We start from the raw sequence: 15,136 nt of genomic DNA, 5'->3' as shown, positions 1-15,136 counted from the left end.
CCTCTTGGGATAAGACTGAAAAGAACAGAGAACACCACCCTTGTAGCCTAGACTTTTATGACCTCAGGGTAATAGATCAATTTTCCAAAAACTTATCTACATTCCATCTTCACATAATAGTTCAACTCTATGTCTACTGCTTTCTCAGCAGCCAGACTGAAGAGAAAGTACATAAAAAACAACCAATGACCCTTGAACATATTTGGTTTTATAAATGATTTTATTTCAGTAGTGTTTTCAGGATGGGAGGAAGGTGACGCTGGCTAACAGGGAGGGTCATGAAGAGATGAAGCTGTTTAGTTGGAAGCGATGGTCTGCTGAATCCAGCTCACGTAGTTGCAGACCTTGGTGTAGACCCCAGGCTTGTTTTTCTGAGCACAGCCATAGCCCCAGGAGACAATGCCCTGAAGCTTTCCACTGCAGACCACAGGGCCGCCAGAGTCACCCTGGGCGGGAAGGAAGAGCCAGTTAGAGCTCAGAGCTCTGCGCAGAGGGGAGAAAGGCTCAAAGGTGTTCCTCCTTTCCCCGGGGACCACGTTTCCAAGTGCTGATCCTCCATGAAGCCCATCTCTTTCCCGGGAAAGCCCACCCTCGTTCTCCACGCCATGCCCCTTTTTTTTCTCCTCCCTTCTTCTAGATCCCTTCTTTCCCCAGCTGCAGGTCTGTAAGGCCAGAAAGGAATGGGCAGTTCAGTGCTGCCCACCCAGCCAGGCTCTTTTCAGAGTTTGCCACCGCTATATCCTTCCTCAGAAGGGCACCTGGATGTACAGCTTGCACACGATCTGTGTATCTTTTCGCCTAAAACTTAATCATTTATACAGCAAAAAGAAAACTTGTTATTTTTCCCCAGCCTATCCTGAGCCCTCATGATCAGTCCCAGAGACTGCTTCTCAATGTTCTGAGTTTCAGGAACTGGGGAAGGTGGCGGAGATACGTGAGGCTGAGCTGAAGGACAAGGAGTGCGAAGCAGCTCACCTGGCAGGAGTCCTTTCCGCCCTCCAGGTAGCCCGCACAGAACATGTTGCTGGTGATCTGGCCTGGGTAGGCACTTTTGCAAGAGCTGTCTGATAGGATGGGGGCCTTCAGACACTGCAGGACATCAGGGTAGCTGGCTGTTGGGGACAAGGTTGAAAAGAGAAGAGGATTACCCATACATTCTGGGAAATATCTTTCTCAATACCTCTCCCCATCTTCCCAATATTCCCATTCCTTCCCTCCAATTGCTAGTAGCTTCTATTTTGGAAGAAAAACCATTATCTGGAGGGTCTTCCAAATGGTTTTAGTCAGCAAATTGTTCTCTCCCTAATACTAGTATCTGATGCTGGGAGGGATTGGGGGCAGGAGGAGAAGGGGAAGACAGAGGATGAGATAGCTGGATGGCATCACGGACTCTATGAACATGAGTCTGAGTGAACTCCGAGAGATGGTGATGGACAGGGAGGCCTGGCGTGCTGCGATTCATGGGGTCGCAAAGAGTCGGACACGACTGAGTGACTGAACTGAACTGAACTGAACTGAATACTAGTATCAGTGACCACATATCTTCAACCTGGAGACTTTATTTCTGAAGCAGGGCTATACTTTGAGCAGTTCCAACCTCAGCCTCTGTTCTATGTACCTCCTCATTCTTTGCTTCTCGGCAAATCACCATTCATATTTTAGCTGCATGCCTGGCAACTTTAGCATAGTCCTTTCTTTCTGTGTTGTCAAGCAGAGAGCCTACACATTTCAGTTATATATCCCAAGATTCCACAGAACGCCAGTCTCCTCTGGGAACGCTGCCTTGGGTGACAGAGGGCTACCTGACCCTGAGCATGGTTTTCACCTCCAGGATTCTCAGACCTGCAGACTGCGTCCCCGTGAGACTTACTGCCGCTGCTCTTGGTGTTGCCCCAGCCAGAGATGAGACACTGGGTGCCAGCAGAGGCGCAGGATGTTGGCAGAGAGACAGAGGCTACTCGGCTGTTGAGACTGGCAGCTGATTTCAGTTTAATCAGCATGATGTCGTTGTTTAAGGTGTTTGAGTTGTAGCTGGGATGGACGATGCTCTTGGATGCGCTGATGAATTGCTCATTGCCCTCAACGACGTTAATGTTGTCTTCTCCCAGACGCACTTGGATTCCGCTGGATCAAAAGATGACAAGTTCTCTAAGTCTCCAGTGTGAAGGCCTCCCCCTCCCCGTGGAGCCCAGTCTTGAGCATAAGCACAGACAGAGGGCCCTTGCAGTGCACGCATGTGCACGCATACACACACACACACACACACACACACACACACACACACACTCATCTCCTTCTTCCCCTGCATTGGTAGGGTGATTCTTTACCACTGAGCCACCTGGGAAAGAGCTATGTTAGAATACTCTAGATATATTCAACCACTCACTATTTTCCTCCCTGTGTCTTTACTGCCTTCATTTGGAAGGCCTCAATGCATACAATGTCTGGTGGGGGCGTATAATGAGGTCTTGGAATCTGAATGCTCCCCCTCAAGCATGACTCTGTTCACCCTGATTGTCTGTGGCATGGTTGAGGATGCCCTGACCTCAGAGAACAGGGCTGTTGAGTACCGGTTACTTACGACTTGTAGCAGTGAGCTGCAGACACCACCCACTGGCTGTTGATGAGGGAGCCCCCGCAGAAGTGGTAGCCAGAGTTCAGAGACACTTGGTAGGGGACAGTATTTGCCCCACAGGTGTAGCCGCCCACGATCTTGTCATCATCATCCACGGGGAAAGCAACTGACAGAGGAAAGTTGGAAACTATCTGAAGAACTGATCCACTGTGGAATTTCTACTCAACAGCAAGGTTTTGCAGATGAACCAGAAAAAAAAATAGGTCCTATTTTCTTATCAGGGATAATCAAGGAACTGTGATTTTAGCATTATTATTTTCAAAATCTTATTGGTCTATACCCTTGACACATATGCTAAATATTTATGCTATTATAACTATTAATGTTTCATGCATGCTTTACATTTGATCAATATACAGATTTCTTTTTTTATGTATGTGATACACACACTCATAGCAGAGACTCCTTACACAATATAAGCCTTGAAGCCCACTACCTGAGAATATAAAGAATATTTTTGGCACAAAGGAGACATTTAAGTATGTGTTCAGTGCACAGTCACCATCATTGTGTTTATTTGTAGAGTTCAGTACAGTATAAATGCCAAAAGAGGTAATAGAAAGGAAACTCTTAAATGCCGCCTGAGTTGTTCTGACCTGTAAAAGAATAAGGAATTTTGTGCTTTTGCTCCCCCAATTTCTTCTTGGTTCTCACCTAAAATATTCACTAAATAATCTCATAGAACATTATAAAGTTTTTCTCTCCAATCTTTCTCCTCATCCCAATCATGTTTCCAACATTTTCAATTTATTCAGCACTAAATTTTGGACCACTGACTTACTATGATTCCTAAAGACTCTAAATATCTGGGATCATATGCTCTATGCCCCATTGTTCATATTTCCTAAACTAACTTTGAGATAGACACTTTTGATATATAAGTAGGCCTATTGAATTCATTTATAATAATCAAATTTGAGGAAATTTTATAATAAGTTTGAAGAATAAAAACTGAATAGTCTTTGCATTACTCCAAAATTTCATTAGTGAAGATGTGGTAAAACCCAGCCCGAAGATTTTATTCATAAGAAATAGAGTGTCTTTGCCTGTTAAGCTCCCTCTTAAGAAGCTTTTTAGTATAGAGGAGAGTCAAGTGAGATACTCACAGCCTCAAGGAGCTTGAGCGGTCATTTGTTCCAATTGTTAGCTACAAATTCTTTTAAAGATCTAAACATTTCCTTAATGTTGACTATCTTCTTTTTCCCTCTTCATAGACCGTACCTGAAATTCAGGGCAGATTCTTCCTCTTGATGCTTTCTACACTGATCACCCCAGCTCTCCTTAATCTCCAACAAGTGAGATTTAGTTTTCTACAGACATGTGTACTATACACTCTTGTTTCAACATCTTAAGCCTCTTGAGTACAGAGATTATATTTGGCATTCACTGTTGGCTTCCAGAGTATGAAGTACAACCTTAAAAAGTTATAGACCCCTACTGATCACTTATTTGTTTAGACTCACCAGCGGCTCCCAAGAGAGCCAGAAAGACGAAGGTCTTCATGGTTGCTCACCGGTTCTGGACTAGGGACTAGGTTGCAGGATTTCCATCCACAGCTATTTATATGTCCAGGTTTGTCATTGACACCCATGGCCACGGGTGCCAGAAATGTGATTTCCCTGGAAAGTCACAAATCCAAATTTAGAATTCAATTCCATGCCACACTGAAGATAAGTCAGCATCCAATTTAAACATCCGCCTGTGTCCACTTTTCCAGAAGGTTATGGGAATGGAAGAAATGAGTCCACCTGGTGGACACTGCTCCCCTAAATAAAAAAGTAAGTTGGGGAAAGATCACACAACAGGGCTACAGGTGGCTTGATTCCCAGACAAAAAATTTAGGTCCTTGGTTGTCTCAAGTGTGAACTTTTATCCTGAGGATTATTATCTTGAGAGCTACACCCTTGATGTTTAATTAATATTGCCTGTTTCACAGTTATGTCATCTGTCTTGTGGTAGCTCTGGCCTTGTATACCCATGTTGTTTTGTTATTAATAGGAACACTTGTTGCCCTAAGAAAAGAACAAAAATTTTATTCAAAACCACAATAGTTCAAAATAGAGAAGAGAAAGTGAGCCCAATTTATACTTATCTGAGCTTACTGTTTAATAGGCATATTCTAAATACTTAGCCTATGTCAAATTAGTAAATCTCTAGACAAATGTATAAGATCCCTCTTATGATTTCCATATCACAGATGAGAAAACTGAAGGCTCACAAAAATACAAGGGACTTTGCTAAAATCACAAGGCAAGTCCATGGTAGGGTCAGGATTCCAGCCTTGGAAATCTGGCTTCAGTGTCTATGCTCTCAACCACTATGTAACACTTCCCTAGTCAGTTCACCATAATCTGGAGGCTGAAATGTTACAGAATTCTTGGCCAGTTAAAAGACAATGGGAATTTATTGAGTGCTTATAATGTATCAAACACTGGGGACGGGCCTTCCGAACGGGCCTTCCGAACATCAGCTCATTCAGTCCTTACAACCAGCTTTGTGAGTGCTGCGCTCTAAGTTTTGCCATTTTTATAGATGGAGAACTTGTACTTAGAGAAGCTAAGATTTTTTCCACAAATTTTCAGTTCTGTGAGGTGATCCATACAGGATTCAAACACAGTAAGCCTCACCTCAGAGCCCATGCCTTCCACGTGATGCCATCCACATAACAGAGGAATGATGAAATAACGTACTTTAAGGCAGGACAGCAAAAATTAAACAATTTAACATTTTCTTTGCATCACTTTGGACTTCTTCCTTTCCTCCTAATGTGCAGTGTGCTTCCACTTTTCATAGCTCCTCAAAAATGGAGTGGTTGCAAGACAATAAAGTTCTTTTTTTTTTCATTTCTTCTGAAGCTGGCAATATAACTTCTTAAAAGTTTTGGTTTTTCCCAGCTCTGTAGGGGTCACGATGTCTTGCTTCTTGCTTTGTACATGCTTACCTTGACTGTGTATTCTTGGTGAACTTTACGTAAGCTATCACCATGTCATTTCAGTGTATGATGCTGGGACTCGAAAATGTATATATCTGTGCCTTTGATGTCTAACAGGCGGAACAGTCTTCAGAGCTTCTTACAGTCTGTCTCACGGGTTGTAACCCTCAGCTTGGGTTGTGTAAAATTCCCTTTTCCCCCCCTTAATTTGATTGCTAATTGAATTTTTCTCCATAGGAGAAAACTCTGAATTCTACCAAATTAAGGGATGATTACAAGGAGCATATGAAATTCTGAAATATCCAAGAAATGGGTTCTTGGAGCAAGAACTGTCATAATAAATGTGACCCAGGAGAGGTGAATCTAAGTGAGAATGAACCTCTAGCTAGATTATTGCAAGATTCTGCACCTATACGATGCATCTGGATGGCATCCTAGGATGCTGTTTCTTCTTTAGCAAATTGTCACTCCCAAAGTAGGTTCTGTGTCTTTTTCATTTGAAAGTTTTCTGATATGGAGATAACTTAGTAGAAGGCAGAGTTTCTCCACTCTGGCACTGTTGATAGTATGAGCCAGATAATTGCTGTGGGGTGTTAGCCAGCACATTGTAGGATATTCATCAAATTCCTGGCCTAAAGTTACAAGTAGCACTAGTCTTCCTCTAGTTATGACCAAAAGTGTCTCCAAATGTTGCTGAAGGTTCTCTCAGTGGTCCATTTCATCCCCAGTTGAGGATGACTCAATGGAGGTAATATTTAGCAGAGCAGCTTCTAAGGATGCAGCCATGGAAAGTGCCTATATTGTCCTTAACTGAACTCATACCCACTGAGTACATTGTACACGAGGCAGGAAGCTACCAGTCACTAATGCCTAGAAATCAAGAAATGCTAAGGAGTAAGAGGAGAACCAGATCCAGAATGAAAAATGGGGTATCTTCTCATCATATTTAATTATCTTCCACTTTTGATACCTCCACAATGAGGTATTGGGTATTGTATTATTCTATATCATCCCTGAAACTTCCCCCTAAACTTCATCAAGGATCTTAACCCATACAAAAACACATTCTAGAGAAGAGTTTGCACAATAATTGGCTTGTGTGCTGCTGTGTCCTAGAGGTCTCTGTATGGTGTACCCTGGGCTTTTTGACTTGAATTCCTTCTATCGGGATGGGAAAGAATGAAGGTTCCAAGTTTAGGACAGTTATCTAGGAAGAAAGGCAAATTCCCACAAAACCCCTTGAGACCTGTTTGGCTGCAGTGTGATGATTCTTCACTCATCTAAAGCAGTAGCAGGAATATAAGAAAAATGCCAAGTGATTATTTCCAGACTTCAGTAGTTCCCATACAACTTTCACACATGTTGCATGTAAACTGCTTAGCATAGTGTTTGTACTCTAGTTACCGTCTCACTTTCTTTTTTTTTTTTCTTTTTAATTTATGTTTTAATTGAAGGATAATTGCTTTACAGAATTTTGTTGTTCTCTGTCAACCTTAACCTGGATCAGCCATAGGTATACATATATCCCCTCCCTTTTGAACCTCCCTCCCATCTCCCTCCCCATCCCACCCCTCTAGGTTGATACAGAACCCCTGTTTGAGTTTCCTGAGCCATATAGCAAATTCCTGTTGGCTATCTATTTTACATATGGTAATGTAAGTTTCCATGTTACTTTGTCCATACATCTCACCCTCTCCTCCCCTCTCCCCATGTCCATAAATCTATTCTCTATGTCTGTTTCTCCATTGCTGCCTTGTAAATAATTTCTTTTTTACTGAAGAAATTTTTATTCTAAAAATGTAGAAATTTTCTAGATTCCATATATGTGCATTAGAATACGATATTTATTTTTCTGTTTCTGACTTACTTCACTCTGTGTAATAGGTTCTAGGTTCATACACCTCTTCAGAACTGACTCAAATGCATTCCTTTCTATGGCTGAGTAATATTCCATTCTGTATATATATCACAATTACTTCATCCATTCATCTATCGATGGACATCTAGGTTGCTTCCATGTTCTAGCTGTTGTAAATAGTGCTGCAGTGAACAATGGGATACATGCGTCTTTTTCAATTTTGGCTTCCTTAGGGTATATGCCTAGGAGTGAGATTGCTGGGTCATATAGTGGTTTTATTCCTAGTTTTTTAAGGAATCTCCATACCATCTTCCATAGGGGCTATATCAATTTTCATTCTCACCAACAATGCAAGAATGTTCCCTTTTCTCCAAATCCTTTCCAGCATTTATTTTTTGTAGCCTTTTTGATGATGGCCATTCTGAACAGTGTGAGGTGATATCTCATTGTGGTTTTGATTTGCATTTCTCTAATAATGAGCAATGTTGAGCATCTTTTCACGTGTTTGTTAGCCATCTGTATGTCTTCCTTGGAGAAATGTCTGTTTAGGTCTTTTTCCCACTTTTTCATTGGGTTGTTTGTTTTTCTGGCATTGAGTTGTATGAGCTGCTTGTATATTTTGGATGTTAATCCTTGGTCAGTTGTTTCATTTGCTATTCTTTTCTCCCATTCTGAAGGTTGTCTTTTCACTTTGCTTAGTTTCCTTTGCTGTGCAAAAGCTTTTAAGTTTAATCAGGTCCCACTTGTTTTCTTTTGTTTTTATTTCTGTTCCTCTAGGAGGTGGGTCATAGAGGATCTTGCTTTGATTTATGTCATTGAGTTTTGCCTATGTTTTCCTCTAAGGGTTTTATAGTTTCTGGTCTTAACATTTAGGTCTTTAATCCATTTTGAGTTTATCTTTGTGTGTGATGTTAGGAAGTGTTCTAATTTTATTCTTTTACATGTAGCTGTCCAGTTTTCCCAGCACCATTTATTGAAGAGGCTGTCTTTTCCCCATTGTATATTCTTGCCTCCTTTGTCAAAAATAAGGTACCCATAGGTGCATGGGGTTTATTTCTGGGCTTTCTGTCTTGTTCCATTGGTCTATATTTCTATTTTTGTGCCAGTACCATACTGTCTTGATGACTGTAGCTTTGTAGTATAATCTGAAATCAGGAAGGTTGATTCTTCCAGCTCCATTCTTCTTTCTCAAGGCTCTTTTGGCTATTTGGGGTCTTGTGTGTTTCCATATGAATTGTGAAAATTTTTGTTCTAGTTCTGTGAAAGATGTCATTGGTAATTTGATAGGGATTGCACTGAATCTGTAGTTTGCGTTTGGTTGTATTGTCATTTTCACAATATTGATTCTTCCTACCCAGGAACATGGAATATCTCTCCATCTGTTTATGTCATCTTTGATTTCTTTCATTTTTTTTCATTTATTCCTGCTTGGATCTTCATGATTTCTTTTCTTCTACTAATTTTGGGGTTTTTTGTTTTGATTTTTCCAGTTGTTTTACGTGTAAAGTTAGGTTGTCTATTCGATGTTTTCCTTGTTTCTTGAGGTAGGATCGTATTGCTATCAACTTCCCTCTTAGAACTGCATTTACTGCATCCCATAGGTTTTGAATTGTCATGTTTTCATTGTCATTTGTTTCTAGAAATTTTTTGATTTCCCTTTTGATTTCTTCAGTAACCTGTTGGCTATTTAGAATCATGTTGTTTAACCTCCATGTGTTTGTGTTTCTACAGGTTTTTTTTTTTTTTCTCTCTTGTAATTGATATCTAGTCTCATAGCATCGTGGTTGGAGAGGGTGCTTAATACAATTTCTTTTTTTTTCTTTTACAATTTCAATTTTCTTAAATTTACTGAGGTTTGATTTGTGACCCCAAATGTGGTCTATCCTGGATAACGTTCCATGTGCCCTTCAGAAGAAGCAGTATTCTTCTGCATTTGGACAGAATGTCCTGAAGATATAAATGAAATCCATCTCATCTAACATATCATTTAAGACTTGTGTTTCCTTATTAATTTTCTGTTTTGATGATCTGTCCATTGGTGTGAGTGAGGTGTTAAAGTCTCCTACTGTTATTTCATTACTATCAATTTCTCCTTTTATATCTGTGAGTGTTTGTCTCATGTATTAAGGTGCTCCCATGTTGGGTTCATAGATATTTACAATTGTTATGTCTCTCTCTTGGATTGACCCCTTGATCATGATATAGTGTCTTTCCATATCTCTTGTAATCTTCTTTATTTTAAAGTCTATTGTGTCTGATATGAGGATTGCTACTCCAGCTTTCATTTGCTTCTCATTTGCAAGGAATATATTTTTGCATCCTCTCACTTTCGCTCTATATACATCTTTAGGTCTGAAGTGGGTTACTTGTAGACAGCATATATATGGGTCTTGCTTTTGTATCCATTCAGCCAGTTTGTGTCTTTTGGTTGGAGTATTTAATCCATTTACATTTAAAGTTCAGTTCAGTTGCTCAGTCATCTCTGACTCTTTGTGACACCTGTGGACTGCAGCACGCCAAGCCACCCTGTCCATCACAAATTCCTGGAGTTTACTCAAACTCATGTCCATTAAGTCAGTGATGTCATTCAACCATCTCATTCTCTGTCGTCCCCTTCTCCTCCTGCTTTCAATCATTCCCAGCATCAGGGTCTTTTCAAAGGAATCAGTTCTTCGCATCAGGTGGCCAAAGTATTGGAGTTTCAGCTTCAACATCAGACCTTCCAGTGAATATTCAGGACTGATTTCCTTTATGATGTACTGGTTGTATCTCCTTGCAATCCAAGGGATACTCAAGAGTCTTCTCCAACACCACAGTTCAAAAGCATCAAATGTTCAGCACTCAACTTTCCTTATAGTCCAACTCTCATATCCGTACATGACTAGCTGGACCTTTGTTGGCAAAGTAACGTCTCTGCTTTTTAATATGCTGTCTAGTTTGGGCATAACTTTTCTTCCATGTGCTATCAAACATCTTTTCATTTCATGGCTGCAGTCACCATCTGCATTGATTTTGGAGCCCCCAAAATAAATTCTATCACTGTTTCCACTGTTTCCCCATCTATTTGCCATGAAGTGATGGGACCAGTGCCATGATCGTAGTTTTCTGAATGTTGAGCTTTAAGCCAACTTTTTCACTCTCATTTTTCACTTTCATCAAGAGGCTCTTTACTTCTTCTTTGCTTTCTGCCATAAGTGTGATGTCATTTGCATATCTGAGGTTATTGATATTTTCCCAGCAATCTTGATTCCAGCTTGTGCTTCATCCAACACAGCGTTTCTCATGATGTACTCTACATACAAGTTAAATAAGCAGAGAGGCAATTTACAGCCTTGACATACTCCTTTCCCTATTTGGAACCAGTCTATTTTTTCATGTACAGGTCTAACTGTTGCTTCCAGACCTGCATACAGATTTCTCAGGAGGCAGGTCAGGTGGTCTGGTATTCCCATCTCTTGAAGAGTTTTCCACAGTTTGTGGTAATCCACAGTCAAAGGCTTTGGCATCGTCAATAAAGCAGAAATAGATTTTTTTTTGGGAACTCTCTTGCTTTTTCGATAATCCAACAGATGTTGGAAATTTGATCACTGGTTCCTCTGCCTTCTCTAAATCCAGCTTGAACATCTGGAAGTTAATGGTTCACGTATTGCTGAAGCCTGACTTGGAGAATTTTGAGCATTACTCTACTAGCGTGTGAGGTGAGTGCAATTGGCATTGCCTTTCTTTGGGATTAGAAAGAAAGCTGACCTTTCCCACTCCTGTGGTCACTGCTGAGTTTTCCAAATTTGCTGGCATATCAAGTGAAGCATTTTCATAGCATCATCTTTTAGGATTTGAAATAGTTCAACTGGAATTCCATCACTTCCACTAGATTTGTTCACAGTGATGCTTCCTAAGACCCACTTGACTTCACATTCCAGGATGTCTGGCTCTAGGTGAATGATCATACCACAGTGATTATCTGGGTAATGAAGATTTTTAAAATATAATTCTTCTGTGTGTTCTTGCCACCTCTTCTTAAAATCTTCTGCTTCTGTTAGGTCCATACCCTTTCTGTCCTTTATGGAGCCCATCTTTGCATGAAATGTTCCCTTGGTATCTCTAATTTTCTTGAAGAGATTTCTAGTCTTTCCCATTCTACTATTTTCCTCTATTTATTTACACTGATCACTGAGGAAGGCTTTCTTTTATCTCTCCTTGCTAGTCTTTGGAACTCTGAATTCAAATGGGAATATCTTTCCTTTTCTCCTCTACTTTTTGCTTCTCTTCTTTTCACAGCTATTTGTAAGGCCTCCTCAGACATCCATTTTGCTTTTTTGCATTTATTTTTCTTGGGGATGGTCTTGATCCCTGTCTCCTGTACAATGTCACAAACCTCCGTCCATAGTTCACCAGGGACTTTGTCTATCAGATCTTGTTCCTTAATTCTATTTCTCACTTCTACTATATGATCATAAGGGATTTGATTTAGGTCATACCTGAATGGTCTAGTGGTTTTCCCTACTTTCTTCAATTTAAGTCTGAATTTGGCAATAAGGAGTTCATGATCTGAGCCATAGACAGCTCCCAGTCTTGTTTTTGCTGACCGTATAGAGCTTCTCCATCTTTGGCTGCAAAGAATACAATCATTCTGATTTCAGTGTTGACCATCTGGTGATGTCCATGGGTAGAGTCTTCTCTTGTTGTTGGAAGAGGGTGTTTGCCATGACCAGTGCGTTCTCTTGGCAAAACTCTATTAGCCTTTGCCTTGCTTCATTCTGTACTTCAAGGCCAAATTTGCCTGTTACTCCAGGTATTTCTTGACTTCCTACTTTTGCATTCCAGTCCCCTATAATGAAAAGGACATCCTTTGGGGGTGTTAGTTCTAGAAGGTCTTGGGGTCTTCATAGAACCGTTCAACTTCAGTTTCTTCAGCATTACTGATTGGGGCATAGACTTGGATTACTGTGATATTGAATGGTTTGCCTTGGAAATGAAGAGATCATTCTGTCATTTTTGAAATTGCATCCAAGTACTGCATTTCAGACTCTTTTGTTGGCCATGATGGCTACTCCATTTCTTCTAAGGGATTCTTGCCCACAATAGTAGATATAATGGTCATCTGAGTTAAATTCACCCATTCCAGTCCATTTTAGTTCTCTGATTCCTAAAATGTCAATGTTCACTCTTGCCATCTCCTGTTTGACCATTTCCAATTTGTCTTGATTTGTGGACTTGATGTGAAGAGCTGACTCATTTGAAAAGACCCTGATGCTGGGAAAGATTGAGGGCAGGAGAAGAAGGGGACGACAGAGGATGAGATGGTTGGATGGCATCACTGACTCAATGGACATGAGTTTGGGTAAACTCCGGGAGTTGGTGATGGACAGGGAGGCCTGGTGTGCTGCGATTCATGGGATCACAAAGAGTCGGACATGACTGAGCGACTGAACTGAACTGAATGGACCTAACATTCCAGGTTCCTATTGTAAATAGCAATATTGCTATTTACAGCATCAGACTTTGCTTCTATCAACAGTCCCATCCACAACTGGTGTTGTTTTCACTTTGGCTCTGTCTCTCCATTCTTTCTAGAGTTATTTCTCCACTGATCTCCAGTAGCATGTTGGGCACCTACCGACCTGGGGAGTTCATCTTTCAGCGTCCTATCTTTTTTGCCTTTTCATACTGTTCACAAGGTTCTTAAGGCAGGAATACTGAAGTGGTTTGCCACTTCCTTCTCCAGTGGACCACATTTTGTCAGAACTCTCCACCATGACTCGTCTGTCTTGGGTGGCCCTACATGGCAAGGTCCATAGTTTCATTGAGTTAGAGAAGGCTGTGGTACATGTGATCAGATTGGTTAGTTTTCTGTGATTGTGGTTTTCAGTCTGTCTGCCCTGTGGTGGAGAGGGATAAGAGGTTTATGGAAGCTTCTTGATGGGAGAGACTGACTAAGGGAGAAACTGGGTCTTGTTCTGATGGGCAGGGCCATGCTCAGTAAATCTTTAGTCCAATTTTCTGTTTATGGGTGGAGCTATGTTCCCTCCCTGCTGTTTACCTGGGGCCAAACTATGGTGGAGGTAATGAAGATAATGGCGACCTCCTTCAGAAGATCCCATGCATGCACTGTTACACTCACTGCCCCCAACCCTGCAGCAGGCCACCACCAACCCATGCCTCTGCTGGAGACTCCTGGACACTCCTGGGCAAGTCTGGGTCAGTCTCTTGTTGGGTCACTGCTCCTTTCTCCTGGGTCCTGGTGCACAAAAGGTAAAGGTTGGGCTTCCCTTGTGGCTCAGCCAGTAAAGAACTTCCCTGCAATGTGGAAAACCTGGGTTCGATCCCTGGGTTGGGAAGATCCCCTGGAGAAGGGAAAGAGTACCCACTCCAGTATTCTGGACTAGAGAATTCCATGGAAGTATGTCCATGGGGTTGCAAAGAGTCAGACACAACTGAGCAACCACTAAGTAGGAACATTTGAAGTAATTGTTGATGTATATGTTCCTATTGTCATTTTCTTGATTGCTTGGGGTTGATTTTGTAGATCCTTTTTCTTCTCTTGTATTTCTTGACTATATACGTCCCTTTAACATTTGTTGTAAATGAATTCTCTTAACCTTTGCTTGTCTGAAAAGCTTTTTATTTCTCCATCAATTTTGAATGAGATACTTGCTGGCTACAGCAATCTTAATTGTAAGTCTTCCCCTTTCAGTACTTTAAATATATCCTGCCATTCCCTTCTCTCCTGCAGAGTTTCTGCTGAAAGATCAGCTGTTAAGCATATGGGGTTTCCCTTGTAAACCTGTTGCTTTTCCGTTGCTGCTTTTAATATTGTTTCTTTGTGTTTAGTCATTGTTAGTTTGATTAGTATGTGTCTTGGCATGTTTCTCCTTGGGTTTATCCTGTATAGGACTCTTTGTGCGTCTTGGACTTGACTGACTATTTTTTTTTCATGTTGGAGAAATTTTCAACTATAACCTTTTCAAAAATTTTCTCATACCCTTTCTTTTTTTCTTCTTCTGAAAGTGAAAGTGAAGTCGCTCAGTCATGTCAGACTCTTTGTGATCCCGTGGACTGTAGCCCACCAGGTGCCTCTATCCATGAGATTCTCCAGGCAAGAATACTGGAGTGGGTTGCCATTTTCTTCTCCAGGGGATCTTCCCGACCCAGGGATCGAACTCAGGTCTCTTGCATTACAGGCAGACACTTTAACCTCTGAGCCACCAAGGAAGCCTGGGACCCCTATAATTAGAATGTTGGTGTGTATGATATTGTCCCAGAGATCTCTGAGACTATCCTCAGTTCTTTTCATTCTTTTTACTTTATTGTTTAGAAGTTATTTCCACCATTTTATCTTCCAGCTCACTGATTCATTCTTCTGCTTCAGATATTCTGCTATTGATTCCTTCTAGAGTATTTTTAATTTCAGTAATTGTGTTGTTTGTCTTTGTATGTTTATTCTTTAGTTCTTCTAGGTTTTTGTTAATTGATTGCATTTTCTCCACTTTGCTTTCAAGGTTCTTGACCATCTTTCCTATCACTATTCTGAATTCTTTTTCAGGGAGTTTGCCTATTTCCTTTTCATTTATTTGGACTCCTGTGTTTCTAGTTTGTTTCTTCATTTGTATAGTATTTCTCTGCCTTCTCATCATTTTTTTCATTATTGCGCTTGAGATCTCCTTTTCATTCTTTCTTCCTTTTGGTTTCTGCCCTCCTAATGAAGGAAATG

The 15,136-nt window shown here is 40.9% G+C and overlaps 1 protein-coding gene across 1 annotated transcript; it reads right to left on the bottom strand.

Annotated features, from left to right (window-relative positions):
* LOC102178719 (cationic trypsin) lies at positions 202-4,202 on the bottom strand. The gene is made up of 5 exons (XM_005701263.3): positions 4,099-4,202; positions 2,582-2,741; positions 1,871-2,124; positions 976-1,112; positions 202-446 (listed from the first exon to the last, which is right to left on the bottom strand). Exons 1-5 carry the CDS (start codon positions 4,136-4,138, stop codon positions 297-299), a joined length of 741 nt encoding a protein of 246 aa, XP_005701320.1. The 5' UTR covers positions 4,139-4,202; the 3' UTR covers positions 202-296.

This window comes from Capra hircus, chromosome 4 (genome assembly GCF_001704415.2).
Source record: "Capra hircus breed San Clemente chromosome 4, ASM170441v1, whole genome shotgun sequence".
Taxonomy (NCBI): Eukaryota; Metazoa; Chordata; class Mammalia; order Artiodactyla; family Bovidae; genus Capra; species Capra hircus.
Note: the sequence above shows the minus strand (reverse complement) of the source record. Positions and strands in the feature narration are given on the sequence as shown.